At 27.1% G+C, this 24,348-nt stretch overlaps 2 protein-coding genes across 3 annotated transcripts; one reads left to right on the top strand and one right to left on the bottom strand.

The window, feature by feature from the left end:
• Positions 1–1,586: 1,586 nt before the first annotated feature.
• On the bottom strand, positions 1,587–9,972 carry LOC114131774 (uncharacterized). Of its 2 annotated transcripts, none has more exons than XM_027997077.2 (7): positions 9,704–9,972; positions 3,234–3,383; positions 2,951–3,126; positions 2,713–2,859; positions 2,462–2,618; positions 2,200–2,386; positions 1,587–2,109 (listed from the first exon to the last, which is right to left on the bottom strand). In XM_027997077.2, exons 3-7 carry the CDS (start codon positions 3,108–3,110, stop codon positions 1,870–1,872), a joined length of 891 nt encoding a protein of 296 aa, XP_027852878.2. In that variant the 5' UTR covers positions 3,111–3,126; positions 3,234–3,383; positions 9,704–9,972; the 3' UTR covers positions 1,587–1,869. The 2 variants fall into 2 exon arrangements, with proteins under 2 accessions (XP_027852878.2, XP_027852877.2); XM_027997076.2 differs by having other exon boundaries at positions 2,951–3,112; positions 9,704–9,971.
• A 5,264-nt stretch (positions 9,973–15,236) lies between these two features.
• On the top strand, positions 15,237–23,076 carry LOC114131775 (TRPL translocation defect protein 14-like). The gene is made up of 10 exons (XM_050206389.1): positions 15,237–15,931; positions 19,840–19,907; positions 19,970–20,007; positions 20,647–20,684; positions 21,073–21,201; positions 21,895–22,031; positions 22,096–22,236; positions 22,313–22,505; positions 22,569–22,776; positions 22,868–23,076. Exons 1-10 carry the CDS (start codon positions 15,886–15,888, stop codon positions 23,040–23,042), a joined length of 1,173 nt encoding a protein of 390 aa, XP_050062346.1. The 5' UTR covers positions 15,237–15,885; the 3' UTR covers positions 23,043–23,076.
• The last annotated feature ends 1,272 nt before the right edge of the window (positions 23,077–24,348 follow it).

Genomic DNA, 24,348 nt, shown 5'->3' on the forward strand with positions numbered 1-24,348 from the left:
AAAGATATTATTTTTTAAAAAGATATTATCTGCTTATTGATAACTCTTTTGGTAATTTTATATTTAACTGACCTTTTAACTGTATAGAATACTACCATAGTTTAATTTTAATAGAAATACTTGGTATTGTGTGATCATTTATTAGAGTTATTGTTTCCTTGCATTAAGGTTTTGAAAAAATCAGGGAGGGGAGATGTTTGGGGACCTATGCACACTATGGGTCTGACATATTTTGGCGAGCAAAGAATAAGGATGATAAACTTTAGGGCAAAAATCAAAATATAAATAATATCAATAAATATATCAGTTCTGTTTCATTGAATATGTTTTATAGGAATCATACAATTTATAAATAATATAATATATTTTTATCAAAATTATATTTCTACATTCTATATATATATATTCTGTATATATATATAATTATTACATAATTTATACACTAAATTAGATGAAAATGAGATCTTAAAAGTTTCAATGGATTTTTTTCATTTATACAATGATGTCATTTCCCCAGATTTTACCTAGAAATTATTGTGTTAAAGAAGATTATTCAACATTGAAATTCAAACTATTAAAGATCTCCTTTAATTTATATTTCAAGTGATTTTTGTACAATATGCTGTGATGTTATAACTGCATGTATAATTTAAATTTCATTACCTGTGACAGTAACCAGTAGCCACAACAGAAAGATCATTCTCAGAATTGAAATTAATCAATCGTTATTTGAGGAATAGCATGGGTTATTTCTAATACTGCCATTTTTAATATAGAAAGTGGTGAAACTAATAAACTTAAGTAAAAAAAAATTATTTCTACATTTGTAGTTCCAAAACTAGAAAATAAAACTTTCTCAAGTAAAGACAAATTTTAAAACATTAGGTACTAACAAATAACAATATAGATTTTTATTGTGTAATATGAATATATAAAATGTATCATTTATAAATAAATAAATAACTAGTATAATCTTATAAGTTATTATTTTTATTTGCTTTTATGAGTATAATATTATGTCAACATTTGGCTGGTAAATCTTTTAATAATCTATTAACTGAAGTTTAATAATTGGTTTTTCTAATTTCCTTTACAAAATCATAGAAATTTATTAAAATAACATATAATTTTCCAATCTATTGACCACCTCAAATTTGTAAAGTGTAAACAACTTTAATAAGAGCCCCTTCATTAAAAGTGACACTGGAGCCTCATTTGGCTTAGTTGCGCCACTGAGGTTGACTAAGAAATTATGATATTTTACAACACTCTTCATCTATTAATGTTTTTAATGTTATATTTTTATTTAGAGATTTTTATACCTTTATATTGAAATAAGAATGGAAAAATTGTTTGAGTTTGTTTGGTGTGGTACTATATGTATTACCAATGTACGGTGCTATAGTGGAGAGTATATACTATATAGTATATACCTTCTGATCATTTTTAATAAACACCACATATCTTCTGGTTATTGTTGTTTACTCTCTGTTGTAGTGAAATAATATTAAATAATATATTTATAAATTTATAATAATAATTAGTAAAAGTATTTAATTAAAATTTTAAGTGATAATATAACAATATTAACAACAAAAAAGTTTTATTTTTATTTAAATTTGTTCACAATTGTATTTTATACTTGTATATCGACACACCTAATGATGATTAGTTATAACATTTAAAACTTAAATAGTAGACTTTTTGCTTTTTTTACAACTACAACACTATGTAATTAAGTTATATGCTTTAATATGTGAAATATTATAGAGGCAAGAGGTGGTTCAGTGTATATAATAATATAGTAGTTGTAGTTATAATAAAAATTACATTATAATTAAAAATATTTATCACATGTTCACAATAATATTAAATAAAATTTTCTATTCTTTCTATTAAAAAATCAACAGTCTCATTAGTGAATTCAAAATATTTAAGTATGGTGATTGTATTTTTCTTCCAGTTTGATTTTCTGCGAGTTTGAAGATTTTCAAAACCCATTTCATATATTTTCATGAGTCCATAAACTAACTGCACGAATATGTAGTATTGTGTATGATGTTGGATATTTTCCACACAAAAAAATGAGTCTTGGTGCAACATCTGTATCTATTATGATTTAGTAAAATTATTGAATTTTAATATTTTAACTAGGATATATTTCAGTATGTGTGTGCATGTATATACAAATTAACTTACTAGATTCTCATCTATAGGAGTTGAATAATCAGCATAAATATCCATCATTAACATTGCTATTACTTGCATATCTAAATTGAGCTTTTGAGAAAGTGAATCTGCGTGGGATACCCAAACCAGCCATTTATCTTGAGAATGTTGCGCCTCTACATATTCTTCATGAAGTTTTCTCAGAGCACATCTTTTTCTAGGAGTATACAAATATTTACAATTTAAATATATTATATATAAAATAAATTTAACATACAAATGCCATGCTTACCCTTTGTGTAAATATTCATTTTTACATACCACACCCAATGGATTGCGTGGACGTAAATTATATGAAGCAATATCAATGACGTTTGGTTCAGATTTGATATCGGGAACTTGGGCGACTTGGCTCTCGTGACGTTTCTGATTTTTATAAACATAAGTACCTATTTAATTGGTAAAAATAAATTAAATATTAAATCTAAAATTAATAAATTAAAACAATAAATGATGTCAGATTAAATAATGATATGAACATGCCATGAAAATTTCTTTTATGTCGTAACAAACTACCCCGTAAACTGAATGTTGAATCACACAAGTCGCATGAATGACGGACTTCATCGTGGGAAACGTTATTTTCAGCAATGGCTTGTCTCTTGTAAGGTTTGCTATTTCCACCAATGTCTATTTAATTGATAAAAATAAATGAAATATTAAATCTAAAATTAATAAATTAAAACAATAAATGATAAATTAAATAATGATACGAACATACCATGAATTTCGCTTAAATGTCCTAAAAAAACAGAACGGGAATTGAATTTCAAAGTGCACAAAGGGCACGGCAAATTGACTCCTCCTTTGTGCATTTTTTTGTGTTTTTTAAAATCTCCCTCGAAATTACATTTGAACGAACACTCCTCGCATTTAAACATACCTAAAATGACCTGCCTGCATCAAAAAAAAAGAAAAATATCGAGGTAGGAGTACACAACGATAACTGACTGTAGAGACGATGCGATCGTCCGAATGTGAATGCTTGTCAGTAAACAACTTACTATTGACTATTGAAATGAAAACGATAAGACACAATCCTTGTTGAACAATGGAAACACACCAACCTATAGCCGTTTGTGATTGGCTAGCCTTCGTCAATTGTCCGAGCAGGTAGAGGCAGGGTCGGATAAGTCACTCGTAGGCTCAAGGCACTAAAACAAATTGAATTTCTTACATGGGCATTTTTGAATACTATTTTTTGTGTATTTTTTTTTTAACTTATCATATTTCGTGCCATATAAACTATTATTTATAAATATGATTAATTTATTACAATATTATTAGAGATTTAAATATTAACAATACGATTATTTCCTGATAACATGTCATATTATAATATATTATATTAGTAATATTAATAAATAATGAATAATAATATTACATATCACATATTATGCAGCATGCATCGTTCAAAAATATAGCGCTCGTGTAAACGATTTGATTTAAGGTACATTAATAAGCTGTTTTCAGATTTCGAGTGAAGTCTAAGTGTTTTTATAATGTTTTATTTTTTTTTTAGATTTATAGCTATCTTTTTGTAAGCCCTAAACATAGTGCCTAATAAGATTAACACGGTCCTGATGGGTAGAGGTCTGTCGAGACATTCTTATATGGAAGTGGTGCCATTAATGGTGGCCGCCGGGTATTAATAAAATATTATTGAGATATTTGCCGGGGCAAATACTCACGGTTCGTGCGATATTTCTCGACATTTTTGGAAACACTTTAAGAACATTGTCAGATGGCACGAACGCTGACAAAATTCCAAGGGATTATTCGATAGTCAATGCTATAGAGTCTATAGTATAGACCTTAACCACAGCGGGTGGCGTACAACTGGCCTGTAGAATAATCTATACGGTCAAAGAGCGTTTTCTTGGAATTATATTATGGCCGCCGGATGCCGATTACCGTCCGTGCTCGTCGTCTGTACTCTGTACTCCACAATAATATAGTCATATAATAAAGTATGTCTTACGAGTAAAACGAGAAATAATATAATAAAATATTATCGTTCGTGTTATTTGTGCATCGACATGCCTATACTGAATACAGTTAAATAAGGGACAAAAATAATCAATATACCTTTTAATAATACCAAATCATGGTTTAAAATAAAAATATAAAAAAAAGTCAACTAAATTAAATTTTAGTGATTATTATATACGTATTTTAAATAATGTTAATAAATAATGCTCGCCAATGTCACAACAGTTATATAAAATATTATGATACTCTGAACACGTACCTATTGGAAATATACATTATACATATTGGAATATTTAAAAAAAAATCTGACAAAAAGTCCGAAAATACGACATTTTCTATATAATTGATATTACTTAAAAAAAATTTAAATTTAAAAATGTTTGTGCGTATATTATTATTTTATTTTTTTTTGTTTTCTTATTCTTATTATTTCGTATAACTAACAAAAATTCGTTATAGTTAGGTACCTACATAAATATTATATAATATGATATAGGTATCTATCACGATAATGTTTATTAGGGCTGTATGTCTACATGACGATATCTACCATAAGACATTTCCTACTCAAAGGTTAATTGCAACAATTATATAAAAAAAAATATATTAAAAAAAGTAAATAAGTTATATTTCTGAATTATACTTATAATGATAAACAAGGTACCTAACAAGGATTCTAAAAATGTGTTTCCCTTTATAGTAGTATAAATATCTGATTTTTAAATGAAGTTCAAAGTTGGGTAAAACTTAAATATTGTTGCAATTCACCCTCATTTTACGATAAATAACTTTATTCTCTCAAATGAAAAAAATTAAATCTTTAACACATTATATTTTAAAGTCTATAAGTAAGTATTGAAACTATTAAATTGTTTAACTTAAAAATAAGAATAAATTGTACTGAAGAATCATGGCAATTATTTTATATTTCAGAAATAATCTATTATTATTTTTTGTTAGTTTACAATAGTTAATTGCAATTACAATTTGCAATTTTCATTAATTATTTTTAATGTATATAATTTACACAAGTTTTCTAACTTCTCTTGTAAAAGGTAAATATTCAACAATTCGGTAATGAATTAATAAACAATATGTAGATACACCCGTAAGTGGTTTTGATGCCTCAATCTCCAATTGTACATCTACTGATGAGGCTGTACCTGAATCGTTCTGTTTTGAAATATCGATAACTACTATGGGAGCATTTTCTAGGAAAGTTGAAGGACTCAACAGCGGATTGTGTATTATTTTTTTCATAGTAGGATTCTTGAAATGATATATATATATCATATAATATCGAAAAATTGTTTTTATTACAATCTAAATTTAAATTATCATACGGATAAGCTATTGAATTGAGTAATACTTTCACGTTAGTTAGGTCATCTTTATCAAATACACTACAATCTGTATAATTACTAACGGAAAGTAAAGAAATTTAAAGATATGTTCGAAAAATTGTTAAACCAACCAAATGAAAATAACACCATACTTCAATACTCTACTGTAGAACTGCTTGAAAAACCATTAGAAGACGAAGAGAAGATGGGACTAGATATGCTAAAAAACGGGAAAGCACCGGTAGATGATGAAATAGTATCTGAATGCCTAAAAAAAGGAGGCAAAGGACTGCTGAACCAACTCCACAAACTTATGAACACAATCTGGGAACAAGAGGAGATACCTGAAGCGTCGCGTATATCCATAATCTGCCCTGTATACAAAAAAGGAGACATCATAGAGAGTGAAAATTATAGAGGGATCTAACTACTCAATACTTCATATAAACTTGTTCAACATATTACTGACTAGAATTAACGCATATATCAAAGAAATAATAGGAAAATACCAAATTGGTTTTATGCTAGGAAAATCAACAATAGATCAAATACACTTCGTAAAACAAGTTGTTGAGAAGAGCCACGAATACAATAAAGATACATAATATCTACTACTTGTTGACTTCAAAGCAGCGTACGACTCAATCAACAGAGACAAACTATAGGAAGTCATGGACCAGATGATAAAAATTTACATCATATATTCAATGATCATTATGCAGATATCTGCAGATATGAATTTCTTAGAATTCAGAAAAATTTCACATTTATGCTGGAATCACAATGATTATGGGTTAGGTTTAGTAGTTATTGATAAAACCCGTGAAAAGGACAAGGGAAGATATAGATGTGGTTTTCACACTTTCAGTAAAATTAAATAATCATTTGCAGAATGTAACAGAACTATTTGTCAATATATATATTATATATTATGTATTACTGACACTGACTGCACAATATTAACTGTATCTTATATGACAGTTATATAGATTTCATTTTTTATTATAAAAATTAATAAAGTTTTGTTAGAAAACATAATAACATCAAAAAAAAATATTAAACGTAAAATAATGGAAATGAAACATGGTGTTATAGATTCTGATAATTATTTTCATGAAACATTTAGGCCAATTCTTAAACCATTGAACATACTATCAAAAAAAATTAGTTCACATATTTCACATAATTATCCAGTTGATCAAAAAAATATAGAAGTTCAATATGCAAATGATGAAGATGAAGATACCTTAAATTCGTCATACATTCATTTTTTTAATACCAGCCCACAACTACGGGGTTATGATAGATCGTACGGCATGTATTATGACAAAGCTACCGATAAACTTAAAACATCAGATTTTCCTGTAATTTTTAGCCATGGTAACTTAAATATACTCGATAATTACTATCCATGGACTGTTATGGTTTTTGGTGTTTATTATGTGAAAAAGAACCAAAAAATACAATCATAGCTGATATGGAGTCATATTATAATATTTTAAAGATAACTAAAGATCATTTAAAAGCAGATAGTAAACCTAAGACATCAAGGTACTTTAAATGGATGAACGTTGTTAAACCTTTATATGAGCGTATGAAAATTGAGGAAAACCAGTTAAATGCAGAAATAACCAAAATTGACAATGCTAAATTGAATACTCCTTTGCGATTAAATCTAAAACCATTTGATAATTATATATAGAAATCATATAGAATCATAACAATACAACTATAAGAAATGAATCTTTTGAGTTTAGTACATAGTACCACAAATACAATTAGTTTATTATGATGATCTAAATGAGTTGGTGACTAGATTAAATCTTTTAATATCATCTCAAAACGCTGGTAATACTGGTGTAAATAATGAAATTATATCAATTTTAGAAGAATTGCGTGAGCTGAAAATTATAGAATAATGGTTATGTTAGAAAATATAATAAATGAGCTACACCGACCTGCAAGAAAAATATTTCCTAGGCGCACTGTTATAACGGGGTCCAAAGATAATCTTTGGCAGGCTGATTTATTAGATGTCCAATCTCATTATAAACAAAATTATGGTTTTAAATACATCCTTGTTGTTATATACATAAACAAAATATGTATAGGTCGAATCATTGAAAAATAAAACAGGAAAAAAAATGCACAAGAGGTATTTTAAATATATTAAAAAAAGCCCAACCAAAATTATTACAGACAGATAATGGTACAGAGTTTTACAATAAAGAATTTCAAGATTTAAAGAAAAAACATAAATTTAACATTAGAGTACATATAGTGTTATAAAATGTTCAATTGGTAAACGCGTAATACAAACTCTTAAAAATAATATAAACAAACATTTTACCACCACAGGTTAGGTACATGGAATTGGTATAATACAATATTAAAAATTATACACAATTATAATAATACAAAACATAGGGCCATCAATTAATGTACACTACATATTTATATAGATATATGTTTTTGATACATCCAAAATAGAAAATCCCACGCATACCTATCGGGGTTTATCAAATTAAATTTTTTCTTTTTGAAAATGTAAATATATAAGGTCATTGTTATATAATATCCTATCAATGAAATTAGGTTTTCTCATAAGTTGGTGAGCATTTTGATCATTAGATACCAACTTTATATTTAATCTTTGATGTGGATTCTCCATACATTTCTCATAAACACTATTTACAAGTAATTTCCAAAATTGATTTTCAAACTTATTATTTGCCAAGACCTTCATACTTGTACATTTTTCAACATAAGGGGATAACCATTTAGATTATATGAACTTAATCATTTTGTGAATTTTTACTACTTTTAATCCATTATTTATTGTCTGTTTTAATAATCTATAAGTAAGTATATTTTGTATGTTCTATCCAAGTTTTTACATAGTGGCAAGGGGTGAATTCTACATAAATTGGTTTTTATACCGTATATACACATATTGTACATTTTATGAACGTGATCATAAATTATATATTTTATATTCTAATTTTGGATAAATAATCAATAATAATATATAACAACATACATTGTACCTTTAACATCGTATCAGACGTATATTATAGGAAAATCTCATTAATATAATATATGAAATATAAATATTGTATAAGTAAGTACAAATAATATAGTATAATGTACAAAATAAAGTAATAAGTATACTATATAAGGTATGCGCATTAATTAAGTATAATATATATTATATAAGCATACATTATGTTTATAATAAATTACCATCACTTAGTTATTGTACAATTATTTGTCAAGTATATGCTTATACTCGTATAATGTTCTCGATTTGTGCATTTTATTTATTTCAACTTATAACTAAAAAATGGTAATTCACATACTCGTAGACTCATGGCCTAGTGGGCTAAGGCGTTAGGTGTAGAGTTTGTAAATTTAGGGTAAGTATGTATGTTAATACTATACTCAGTGTCATAGTCAACTTATAGTCTATCTGTGGTTATTTTATTCAAAAGCAACGTAACTAAAAATGATACTAAATTGTATCACAATGAAATAAGTTTATATCTGATGACTGTTTTTGTTCTTTAACCACACTTCATCAATCAAAACGTGTTAAATTGGACGACCATTTTTATTATAAAATATGTGCAAAATCTGAATCAATTAATTTATATCATTATTAATGGTAGAATTAAATTATACAGTATTAATTTAAATCGATTAAAATTATTACAACCATGTATAAATGCAAATATAATAGAATTTGCAAATAAATTGGTGATGTATCAAACTGTTTTCAATAATATGATTATCAAGTGTGATATTTTATACTTGACACCAGAATGTATTAGAAGTGATTATATTAGCTCATATATTAAAGATTATAATTTTAAAATGAAGGATATGAAGGATGATGAGAAATCATTTTTATTTGAATTGCAACAAATACATCATGTGAAGTTTGCAGGCATTGTATTAAAGCGCGATATAACCAATCAAAAAAACCAAAATAACCATGAAATGATTTATTTCTTGCTGGTTTTATATTTTTATTTATTTTTTCAAAAATTACGTAACAAAACTATTGATAATTTTAATTTTTGTTAAATCGTTGTTAATTTTAATGTTTTTAATACATAATATAATATATTGACGCGTACCTGGTAGTGTGACGGCGTCGTGAACGGTGAACGTGGAACACAAAAAATAAATAAATAAATACAACGCAAGTTTTGGATCACGTTTATTTATTATGCGTCGCGTTGTTAAACAAAAATTATCACAGGAGACAAAATAATATTTACTGAAACGTGTTTTAAACAACAATCGTGTAGGCTGATGAGCACAACGTAAAATAGGGAGGAAAAAAAACGCGTTGTAAGCGTACGGTCGCGGATCACAGGACTAAACAGACTGGGTCCGGTTCGCGGTGTCAACGGTTCGATCGGTTCAAATGCGGTTGTCGCGTGTCGGCGTCGTCCGTTGTCAACTAGTGGTTGATAAGATAAGTAATTGGCGGTTTTCCGCGCAAATGCCGTTTGAATTTAAACGGATGTTACGCGGGACCGCGTCAGTATACAGTACATTAATATTGTTTTAATTTAAAATTTTTTAAAAAGTCTAACCTTCTCGTTTTTATAATTATTTGTAATCTATTGATAAAATGGTTTAATATTTTGTAATGTTATCACATTATATTACAAAAATGTTGTGACTTTGTAATACAAAAATATAAAAATAAATATATCATCGGATGATAATTTTAATTATTGATTCTTATATAAATTGTATTTTGTTTAACCATAGTTAATTTAAACATTTTTAATACATAATATATTATAATATATATCACAGTACATTTATATTGCTTAATTTTTATATTTTTTTAAATTTTACATTTTCGTTTTTATATTTATTTGTAATCTATTGATAAAATGGTTAACATTTGTATTTTTATCACATTATATTATAAAAATATAATAATAAATATATCATATTTTGTGATTTTATTATATGTAGTAATATTATTATTTAAATATAAGTCAATTTATAATTATACAACTTTAATTTTTTTAAAACAAATGGTAAATACATATATATTATATATTTGCATAATTTGAAAAAAATAATGAATTAGTTACAAGCTTTTTAAAAAATAAGAATATTATTATTAATGTGTTGAAACTATTTTAAACTAAAATAATATAAATGGTTTGTTATTTATTATAAGATTCATTTTTTTTATTATCGTTGGTCATAAATTTCTCCATTAATAATAAATCTTGTAAATGATTAAACGCCACTAGGATTGCATTGTCTATTTTCACTTTTTCATCCACGAAAATGTTTCCAGTAAACGTTCCATGTTTCCAAGAGGTTTTCCATCTATAAAAAATAAATAAATAAATTTGTTCGTGCGAAACGATCAAAATGCATTTATTCAAATGTGTACTCGTTCTTGCAATGGATATTTATGAACGAATATACTTCGTACTTCCTAGGACTATTATACAACACTATTTTATTATTTTCGTAAAAAATAAACTTAAATAAACTTTAAATAATTGAATTTGTATCAGAAACACTATGTTTACAAATTTACAATATAAATATAAATTTGAAATGCCTAATCAAAAATTACAAAAGGTTATAAATAAAAAGGTAATTATAAAAATAAAAATATAAAAAAATAACTTTACTCTACTAAAATTCGGTTATCGTAAATTTCGTACAACAACGGTCGGCGGTGACGGCCGGGATGTTCCGATTCCGTTATCGTACCCTTTTATATTTATCTCGATAAATCTTAATCGCAATGATTATACATCTATGATCGTTACAACTCGTTACTATTTGACTACCGTCGGTAATCGAATATTTAAAACATTTATAACATAGAATTTAAACATTCGGTAGTTAAACAGTACACACACACAAAGGAACAATAATTATATAGTCGTTTTAATTGTTTTTAAATGTTTATGATATTGGCAGATTTGTTGATAGACAAAATACTTTGAGACGAATCATTTTGGAACACAAAAATTGAACCAATAATTGTTACTCGATTTTATATGGATTCGTTACTTCCAGGAATAATCGATTCTAGGTTTGATCGAGGATTACCAATATAGGGCTGAGCATTCACGAAAAAAAAGTTTAATACTACAATAGTTATAAGTTAATGATAATTATTATTATATTTATTGTGATAAATTATATAATTACCATAAAACTTACGAATTTATTTTTAATCAATATAGCACCTTTATATTTCTATTTTATTTCTAATACATCTTGAATTAATTAATGATTAGATGTTATGAATATTCATTCTAGAATTTTTTTTTGTAAAATATGGTAGTCAGTATAACCAATACCATTGATTTATTTTTAAGTATAACTATTTGTGAATGAATTACTTGTGATTTTTATTTTATATTATACAATTATTAAAGCGGGCCGCTGACCCAATATAGGTCATACACGTATACCTACTACTCTAATTACGACTTATTGACTATTGTTATTGTGGAAATTTTTTAAAGTAAAAACATTTTTTAATCATTAAATAATTAACTTTTATGTAAATTGAATATTATAATGACAACTTATATTTTCAATAACGATAATAATCAAATTATATATTTTTAACGTAAAAATGACAAGTGTTCAGTATCTACCTATATTGAAAAAAATGAAGGAACTCCTCCCCGAAATGTTTTTCAGTTACGGCCTTGCTACAAGTTAAATAAATTAAAGGTTTTATTTATCACTAAAATATTGACGTAGCACATAGATCATTCACTTGAAGTGAATTCATAGCGTCATAACTCACAACATACCTATGTACTTTTTACTAAAATCTATACTCAGTCATTTATAAAATATTATACAAAAATTAGATTTCAGATTTTGTTATTAGGGAGGATAAAAAAATAATTCAAAATCATTGAACACAATGAACACATTGAACACTCTCTATGCAGGCGCGGATGCAGAGGGTGGGCCGAAAATCGACGGACGGACGCAGTTCAACGTTTCGATAATACGCCTACGACGAAGTCCGCCGAGTGTTCGCGATCCGCGGTCGTTGTCTGCCGCGCGTGATATATCACTGATATGATTCTCCGCCAGGTCGCGCTGTAAATACCTGTCGTAATATTATTGTATCGGGTGCAATATTTTTTTATTATTAAGTGGTCATTAGGCGGTAGTCGAGGTGAAACAAGACGTATCGATGACATCGATATAGACTATCAATGATATTATAATGTAGTATATACTTTTGTTTGATGACTTTATTGTTTTGAAATTCAAACGTTAACGCGTAATAACGAGCTGAGAAAATTGAAATATTAATGAAAAAAAAAATATATATATATATATAACTCGAAATTACAAATTAAAAAAGATGGGAATAATAATTGTCCGTTAGATTATTATTAGTCGATATCAACGTACGATACTGTAGGTAGTATAATAGGTACGTTAATACTATGTGGACAACAATATTCAAAATCGACAAAATCTGTGTGTTCATAGTCCAGAACTAAATATTAATGAGTTCCGTGTAGATTTTGAGATATCTGCACACAATGCTAAATCGTTATCCCAAAATGATTACGTTCTTGAAACATATATGGTACTTCTTAATTCATAATTTAATCCTACATTATGGGCAGGACATCCTAAAGAGTAGTAAAGACGAAACACGTAGGTACTACAAACTTTGCAGAATCGTTTTATAGACATTTTAATCAACAATTATACACTCTATATTATATGACAAAATTGAAAATATTCGTCTGGTGAAATAGACCAAATTAAGTGGGAAATTACGGAAAATAATAGACACATACCTAATTCTTAATATTCTATTAAAATCAATAATTATTAATAATTTATTAATATAAGCTAATTATTTGACGCAGCCTGTATGATGATTGTCCTCGGTAGACGTGAACGTAGTCGTCGTAGGCCGGTCGCGATAGTCTTAGTCGACGTACTCGCTTGTGACACACACACATACCCTAGGTACGTTAGTGCCTGTGGCAGACGTGGATGCAGAGGGTGGGAGGGACCCACCCAACATTTTTAAAAACAATAATTTTTATTATAAGTTTTATTCTTAAAATCATTATTTAAAAACTTGTTATTGACACCAAATCTGACAACACCGCAAAATTAAAGTCAGGTAAAAACGCTCGCAATCGTGTTTTCGGAAAAGGTCCGTTCGCAATCGTTCCATTCGCAATCGTATATTACCCAAATTATTCATTAGTCAATAGCCATTAAAATACATTTAATTGCATTCCCTATACAAGCATTCTGTCGCATAGTCGTTACTATAGTGAGTAATGATTTTAATGATTTTAATCGTTGACCAGTTTCTATATCTTTATTTATATTGACAGGGCGTTACCCGTTTGTGAATACTTATTTTTTTTTGTGCCTGCAAAAATATAGTTTTTCCTCACAAAAACAAATCTCGAGTACCCAGTTAATTGTACACGGATTTTCAATACTTGTATTAAAATTATCCAAAATTAGAATTTTTGTTTGTAAATACATAAATTATTATACAGTCCTACCTTTTCTTTCATTTTTGAACCAACGTCGCCGCGGAACTGCTTTCGCATTGTCTCCGCGGCGCCAATCACACACAGTTCTATCTATCTAAATAAATAGTATTAAAATAATTTATAATGTTGTTTCAAAACATTTTCTTTTTCACTTGTACGGTTGTAATAACTACCTAATGAATTTGTGTTTATTTTTTAGGTTGAATTTGTTTTTAAATATTTTTTATTTCAAATTGTTTATCACGTTAACAATTTTAATTTAATTTGATTTAAGATAGAATGGACTGAAAATAATGACGTGGATGAATGTTGAGGAGCAGTGAAGTATCCAGGATTCATTTTACGGGGGTGTTTTAACATTTAATAGTCATGGTTGGAAGGGAGGCCGGAACCACCCCCCCCCCCACACACACACCACCCGCAATACATTAACAAAATCATATATTGATATAAATTATTATATTAATTAAAATTATTATAATTATGGTACGTTTAAGTTTGGATAACACCTTTTTATTTTAAAGCCCATAAAATAAATAATACAATGTAATATAATACTAAAACAACAACTACTACATAGGGCCGATGATGGATGTTCTAACACCCATATTCCCCCCTAAATACGTCATTGTTGAGGAGGCGATAAGTTTGATGAAAACACTTAGAAAAATTAAAATTTTTAGAATAAATATACCTACTTGAATACTTATGAAAAATAGTGTTTCAAATAATATAATTAAAATGATATAAGGTTCAATACTTTTAAAATATTTTTATTTTATAGATCTTGAAAAAATTATATAATTGTTTTCGAGATAATCTGAAATTTTAGCCAATATTAAAATATATTATACATAAATGTTATGTTTACAAAACTGATAATTTATACTGTTTGTAGCATAACAAGAAAATAATATTAAATTATATTGAATACATTGTAAATAAATAGATTATTTTTTCAAAACTACCCTTATAAAAATAAAACCGTAAGAATTATCATAAATCAGTGTGCAGCGTTTAAATAAATTATGATGGTATTTATGGAGGAACGGTATTCTTAAAGTATTTCAGGTATTTAAAGTAATCGAAACACTTTCTATACGTCTGGGCGGCGCCACCTGTTAGGGTCGTCAGGAGACTTGTACGCGGGAACACCCTGTTTGTAAAACGTGTTTGTACAATCAAGTTTATAGTGTAATGAATAAAGACGGCGCCAGGAACTGAGACGTAGTACGTCTTCCCCTCTGCCCATACACGATAATCGCTTACAAGGTCGTAGCCGTTCAATTCGTACTCTCGACAATCGAACACGCACGCACTCGGTGACACACTGACACTGTTAGTGTAGTCGTAGACGGGGCGAGCGTCGTTTTTAAGCCTGCGGCACTAGTCCGCATAGCGGTTTTTATCAGCAGATATTTGTTTTTAGTTTTTTTATTTTTCACCGTCTCTCGACATTTTCATACTCCACGCAGTGAACAATAATAACAACGACAATAACCGGTGCCTCTACGCGCAATAATAATTTTGCCAGAAAACCATCGGACAGTCGGTCGTTTTGCACAACCCACCGCCGCCGCTGCCGCGGGTGTCATCCAAGAATTTGGCCACCAGAGTGATTGGACACTATTGTCAACACCATTAGAAGTTATACGGTCCACATACCACGACCAGACAGTAGTTAACACGCGATCCGGTTTAAACACGTATCGTCCGTCTTTCATCATCTTCGTATTTATGTCTCAAGAATATTCACGATGAATCCCAACAACAAGAAGCTCTACAAAATCGTACTGACCGGAGGTAAGAACGTCTCCCGCATACGCGCGTCGTATTATTTATATTTTGTTTTTGTTATTGTATTTAAACGGATTTCGTCGTACGAGTGCATAGCCCAAATATGAATATTTTGTTAAGAGCTTTTCCGACAACAGGTTTCCAATTTATGGTTTTTTTCTTTAAGAATCCACCGACATAGAAAGTAAATTGACAAACCGATTCCGTTTTCCCTCATCGGCTGCCCGGCAGTATATCCCGATGAAGGTAGTTCGGTATAGATATGGTGCGCAGTGTAAGATGTTTAAGGCGTAAAAAAAAATTACTAATATTATTTAAAATGGTGATAAGTATATATTTAGTTAATTTCAAACATTTAAATGAAACATAAGTAACATTAGCCTTATCTATCGATGTTTTTTCGTTTACCTCAGTTTTTTATTTGAAATGATCCAGTGTGGAGATAATAATAATATTGATACAATAATGTAATGCAGCGGTTCCCAAACTGTGTACCGCGATCACTTCCTAAGGGTAGGATATTAAGGCCCTTATTAATGTCATAACAATATACATTATTGAGTGCATTTGAAATATGTAATAGCCACTTTTCTTAGAATAAAATTTAGGTACCAATTTAAAATAGGGACTTAAAAAATTACAAGTAGGTACCTAAATATTACATTTTTTATCAGTTTATTTGAATTATTAAACAATTTAAAAATTAAGCAAATATGAAATTTGACTATGGTTTTACTGAACTTCATAATGTAAACAATTATGTGTGAATAATGTAAAATCAATATTATTTATTAATGTAATGTTAATATAAAGTCACAGATATTTACTGTATGCACATATTTGTTGTAAAAAAAAATATATATTAAATATAAATAAAATAATTATATATATATTGATAATTAATATAATATATTCGTTAAAAAAATAAATAGTATTTTAAATACACTCAACAAAATAATAAATAAATGCCACTTGCTATTCTTAAAAATAAAATCGAACAAGTACAAAAATAAGGTCGTTTCATTATTATACTACGAATAATATATCATTCATTCTTAGGTTTTAATACAAAAAATTCAATAATGATTCCTATTTAGTATCCTGGAATATGAATTTCTTAAGTTTTGTGTACAATATAAATAATATAATATCCTTTTAAAGCTACTCCTTAAAGTATAAACTGAATATAAATAATATTATATTATATTAAATTTATTTTTCGACTTCATCGCATATTATTTGTTTGTGTTGTATATTATAGTTTTATCTAAAAATATTTTTATTTATATTAAACCAACCCGCAGCCTTGAAACAGTTGTAACATTTTGTACCTATTGTAACATTTTATAAGTATCTAATAATGGGTTTTTAATTTTTACATTTAATTTTCTCATTTTTGTTTATAAAAAATAGCTTATATCGAGAAAAATAATATAATAATAAAAGAATTCTTTGGGCGTGTCCGTTTCGACCAAAAATGACCTTTCTCTTTCTCGGTTAGGTATCCTATTATAGGTATTTTATCGTTATATAATGTCCGTTTCATCCGAACTAATTTAGATCAATTTAAAATTAAGTTGGCATTGGTGCTCAGTCAAATTTTGTTATACATTATCTGTAATATCTTGGCATTATTTAGCGAACGCTAATAAAAATAATATGTAAATATATTAATTTAAAATAAAAACACAATCAGAAACAAAAGGTACCTGACCGAAATGGTTAAACGAAATTACCTACTCTATGAGTTTATTTAAAGTACGTGTATAATTTTGTTTATTTGTTTTTTAATAACGCGTTTATATTATGTCGTTTCACCCGTTATTGAATAATACTCGTTAAACCTAAATAATATGATCGCTTTATCCCGTACGCAGCTGTAACGTGTCCGCTCTAGCACTCGAATTAGAGTAATAATAAAGTACACACATTTAACTATGACTTGTCTTTATTAAAACAACACTACATCTTTACGATATTAAAATAAGAATTTAGTAATTACGTTTACGTGCATGCCTGGAATAGAACTCCCCACATCAGCCTATTGCTTGCCTATTTATGCTACTCGCGTGCCCTGAGTCACCTTGTTATGTTCACATACGTATTATCAGAGGTGATATTATTATACTATTACAAATAATAATCTAAAAACTAAATATGAGGTTCATAACAACGCTCAGGGAATGTCAAAAGAGTACTGTGAAGTTCAAACACGATTCTTGGGCGGAAATAGGTATACTGCTGCAATGAGGTCCGGGTGATACGCCCGTTACTCACACAGCGTACGACACCCCTTTGTCGAACTCGACTGTAGCATATTATTATTATGATGCCTATTACTATGTATGTAGGTACGAAAAAAGTAACTGCACTTGAAAATTAAAATCGAATCCTAACTAGCATTAAAAAAAATATTGTTAACTTAATTTTAAATATACTATCTAAAATAATCTGGTCAAAACGGGTCTTATTTTTCCGAATTAATACATCATAACTATTAAAGACAGCACTAGAGGGATTTTGACGGGCGTTAACGCTTGTCACCGATGTATGTGCTACGCTTTTGCCTTTTTTGTCGCACTGGTTTGGCGCTCTATATACTATATATATAATATATAATATTAAAAAATATAGGGGCGGCCAAACAGTCGATCGCGATCGACCGGTCGATCTTGGACAATTTCAAAGTCGATTGTGTTAGAATTTATTTTTAGAGCCACTCGCCCTATATGTTTCTTAATAATTATAGTTATTCAATAATAAAAAAAAATTTATATGGAAGTCGATCCTCAAAGGTGAAGTACATTTTTAGTAGATCGTGACCAAAAAAAGTTTGGCCACCCCTGAATTATATATGGAGTGCGTTTTCGTCAAACATTTTTGACGCGCAATACACGCGCGTTTTCACCGCTTGTCAAAACCGCTCTACTGTGGCTCGATCCTTATGATCAAAATAATATATGTTTTGCTAATTTTTGGCTGGACGAAAAAAAAATTTCCTGTTTAAAACATTGACTCAGTTCACCCTATTAACGACTATAATATTTATAATAAGCTCACTGAGTATAACGAATAATATGTATGTATATTTTGTAACGTATATAAATGAACATTTGCCTTAAGTTTTTAAATGTTGTATATAGTCTCTATATTGCTTAGATGCAAGTAGTAAAATAATTTGACATTTTTCTTATATGAAAATAAATTATAGTAATAGAATTTATCTATTACTAATGAGTAGGTAATTATTATTTAATTAAATTACTTATTAGTAAAAAAAAAGTTGTAAACCTATTTAATAAATAACATTTTATACATCTAATATTTTATACTCTTTAAATTATTATTATATTTAATGCACTGAATTCAGTTAAATTGTATAAAATATTTTGACGTTGGTACCTATGCAAATTAGGCAAATTTGAATTTTTTTTTAATGAAGAATTTTTTAAATATTTATCATTTCCAGAGTCTAGTCGCAAAAATAGTTGATCGTATCGATACTCATATAAAACAAATATTGTACCTATTGTACAATATTTTACAATAAATTATTAACTTAACTAGAAAATATTGTCATTGATGAAAGGTAAATCAAAAAATAAATAGATCTCGGGAAATTAGGTGCATTATTTCTAAATATAAAATCGTTTTTATATTTATATTTAGAAATATTGGTGTTTTTTTTTAGCTTCATTCAGTGATTCTTTTCAATGTTAAAAAACTCAAACTTTTATTTTAATTTTATAAATTTCACTACCCATTACCTATTTATAATTCTTTTTTTTATCTTTAATTGGAATTTTATTATTCATACAATGTGCTTACAATATGATATTTATTTTTATTATAAAACTAATACACTTAATACAAATGTGAATAAATGCATTAACTTTTTAATTTGTTAAATTTAGGTCCTTGTGGTGGTAAGACAACGGGACAATCAAAACTATGTACATTCTTCGAGAATTTAGGATGGAAGGTTAAAGTTATGATTTAAATTTATTGTTAAAATAATTTATTGAAATTGTATTTATTTTTTAGGTTTATAGAGTTCCAGAGACTGCTAATGTTCTATTAAGGTAATATATTTATTTGTATTTAAATTTTTAAATATTTTTAAATAATAAATTAACATTCAAATTTAAGTATGAAATGTTACATATTTAATTGCGGTTTTTTTTCTTATTTAATATCATAATTCTTATTAAATTGTAATTACTTATTCATCTTTCATCATAATATTTTGATATTCATAAACCTTAAAATAAATAATTTATGAAAGCAATAAGACTTGATTAATCAAATAATTTATTGTTTTTTTTTCTATTGATAAAAATTAACTTTTAAAATTTTTATAATTATTTGTATTTAACGAAAAATTAATTAAGATATTTCATTTTCTATATATTTCACAAATATATTAACACTATAGGAAGAGTTTGATATAATAAAAAAAATAAGTTATAATATATTATACTAATACTATTTTATAAACCCTAATTTTAGGAATTATTATTTATTCATAAAATCTCGAGTATAACAATAAAAAAACTTTAAAATTAGATAAAACTAGATAAGCTTAACACAATGTTTAATCTTATGTTCATAAAAAACTGATATATTTCAATATTTAATTTGTAAGTAATAATAATTATAATATTGCAGTAATAGTATACCTTTATATAATTAATTTTAATATTAATTGTTTTTTTTTACAGTGGAGGTATCAAATTTTCCGACTTAAGTGAAGATCAAGGTAATATATTTCTAAATAATGTACCTATGATTATTTATATTTTATTTATCTAAATCATGTTGTGTGTGAGTATCAATTATATCGTTTAACTTGAGAATAATAAAAAATTTTATATTTTTTCCAGCCATCAAATTTACTCATATACCTACCAAGTTTTTTTTCACAGGCATGATTGTTTTTACTTTCCATCTATTACTCATTTTTCCAAACGTCATATTATTTCGTCGGTTTTTAATTTTTAATTTCTATATTGCTAATCTTTATTAGCACATCTCCATTATTATGACTATGAATATCATTTATAAATCTTTATTCTTTAAGCTTTGCTGAATTATTTAATAATGTCTTGTCATTCGCCTCATAATATTATTTTTGTTTTCCATTACAGTCGATACATTTCAAGAAAATCTTCTCAAAAGTATGTTAAGTATAGAAAATACGTATTTTGAGCTGGGAAAATCATGTGACCAAAACTGTCTAATCATTTGTGACAGAGGTGCTATGGATGCTGCTGCGTGTAATATAAAAAATATTTATTTGATATTATAAATATAAATTAAATTATAAAATAAATATAAAACGAAAATAATTCAATTAGAAGTACCTTTAGGCTATAGACATTAAAATGAAAAAAAGAAATATGAGATGTAACTGATTAAAAAAACTCGAACAGTTTAAATTACTAAATAATATTTCTAGTTCAGATTTTTATATTTCTCAACAGTTATTTAATACTTTAGTTTGTGATTTGTGAAAGGCGAGAGGAGAAATGAATGTATTTTTAATCATTGTTTTAATAACTTCTGATCAATTTATTATTATATTAGATTTTTAATTATTTTCAATTATTTTTTTTTTTTTTACTGATAATTATTTTTGTATTGTTTGACTAATAACTTAGTTATTAACTAAGTTTATAACTAAATATAATGTTCAATTATTTAAATTGTTCTCGTTAAAAATACAATAAAAACGCATATGCTACTTAATAGAGTAGACTTAAATAAATATTTATTCATGTAAATTAATTTATTTTTTTTTGGTTACATTTAATTATGCATTCAAAATATTTAAAGTAAAAATCAGTAGACCAGAAAGTATGTCGTTAAAATAGCTTAAAAATAAGTAAATATACTACTTTTCACAGCAACACTTTACAATTGCTATTTGATTAAACAATATTGAAAATTAACCATTTATTAATATACAGATATACCTAGTCATAAATGGGATCGGATAATGAAAAATAACGGTTTGAACGTAGTTGACTTGAGAGACAATCGTTATGATCAAATAATTCACATGGTGTCCGCTGCATGTGGAGCTGAAGACTTTTATACAACCGAGGTAAAGATCTCTAAAAAAACTTTTTTGTTGTATTTAACATAATTAATATTTAACGTTTATTCAGGACCATGCGAGCAGAAGTGAAGATGTGGCTTTAGCTAAAAATCTAGACGTCAAAGCGTCAACATCGTGGATTGGACACCCATATTTTGATGTCATTGATAATTCATCAGATTTTGAAAATAAAATACGCAGAATGATAGCTGTAAATATTAATATTAAATCAACTATTATTGATAGACTCCGAAAATGTTTTTATTCTTTTAAAAACCCTTAATTAGGCTGTTTGTCAGAAATTGGGCATAAACACTGATGATAGTTTGGCAAAAAATGCGAAAAAACGTAAATGGTTAGTGAAGTATTTGCCTGATGATCAGCTGTTCCCTCCATTTCAAGATTTTGAGGTCACACACTACTACTTGCAGACATATACAAAAAACATGCAATCTCGCTTACGAAAACGAGGACAAAAAGGTTATTTATGCATCTTTACTTACATGGTATGCTGACTCTGATTGAATTTTTGCTTGTTTATAGGCCATTGGAATTATACACATACGATTCGTAAGCCTAAGGTCCAAGATCAAGTGGTAGAAATTAAAGTACAGCTCAGTCATAGGAGCTATTCAAGTTTGTTGCTATTGACAGATGAAAAGCACTATCCAATTTATAAAACAAGACGATGCTTTATATACAACAATCAGTATTTTCAGATGGACATCTATCGTAAACCATGTCATAAAAGGTACATAACGAACAACTTTAAAACCATCTTAGAGTTATAACTAGATATTATAATATATTGTTTTGTCATTAATACTTTTATTTGGTTTTAGGTGTAAAGGACTAATATTACTTGAGACGCATTCCGTTCTAGAGGATCAAGAGCTTCTTGACCGCTTACCAAAATTCCTAGACATTGAAGCCGAAGTTACTGGTAACGCAGCTTATTCCATGTTCAATTTGTCACTAGTTGAAGATTGGGAAAAATCAAAAATATTTTGTCACTAGGTACCTATAAGTATTTACTTTCCTAGTGGTTATTTGGGAGTAATGTTAAGTTAAGAATTTAATTAATAATAATAATATTTATTTGCAAATAATTTCATTTTGTATAATATGAGTATTTTTTTTTTTTTTTTATAATAATATTAATAAGTATTTTAATTATTTAATTTACCCCATTAAGCAAAGCTTGTGGCAAGATAAATGAGTTGATAGTATACAATAATAAAAAAAATCTACGTATTTAAATTTACAATATTAAAAAAATATTAGAAAATTATACATGTACAGATACAAAAATAAGTAATTACGTAATTAAAATATTTACAACCCTCCTATAAGTTATGCTTGTGTTGGAGGGTTTTTATAGAGTTCACAATCACAATAGATGTGTTTATTATTTTAGTATTATGTTTGTATAATTTTAATATCACTTAAATTTATAAACTTAAGTTGTTTTAAATTATGAAAATCAAATATATTAATTTTAAGAGTTCTACATAAGTTTATTGAACATTTTGCACCAACATTTTTATTGATTATTAAAGTTTTAATATTAATATTTTCTTTATATTTAGTGTCCTAGTACTATACTCGTGTCTCTTGATCAACAATTTCTATTGTATTACCTATATCTATTTTTAAGTAAGACAATTAAAATGTTTCTAAAATACAAGGTTTTAATAATATATATATGTATATATATTAAGTTCATGGTACACACGGGAATTATTTGTATATTTTTGTTTATTTGTTAAGAATTTTATTTGGCTATTTACAGTTGATTTTATAACTTAATATGAGAGTCATATACCTGTCCTCATACCTTTATCCTACAACTAAGGATTTATTGAACAAGTAATATTAAGTAATAAGTATTTTAATATCTATATTAAATATATATATTTACACCATTAAAAATGTAAAAGGTATTTTGTGAATTCAATTCAGCGAAATTTATTGTTTAATGAATTTATATGAGGAGTCCATTTAAGTTTATTATCTATTATGATACCAAGGTATTTTAAATGATTTACTGATAGTGAACTGATAGCCTTTTTTTTTGGATATATTATAATAATTATTTGTTGAATTAACTAGTGTTTTATACATCGGATATATGTTTTCAAAATGTATATTAAACTAGTAAATATATTTAGATTTATTTCTAGTAAATTATTATCAAACCAGGATATACCTAATATTTTTTTTTAATAATATTTAAGCTTGAAAAAAGTGAGTCAATAGATTAGTATTGAATCAAAAATTGACGTATCATTTGCATAACAAATAATATTTGATTTTATGTCAA

Source organism: Aphis gossypii, chromosome X (assembly GCF_020184175.1).
Source record: "Aphis gossypii isolate Hap1 chromosome X, ASM2018417v2, whole genome shotgun sequence".
Taxonomy (NCBI): Eukaryota; Metazoa; Arthropoda; class Insecta; order Hemiptera; family Aphididae; genus Aphis; species Aphis gossypii.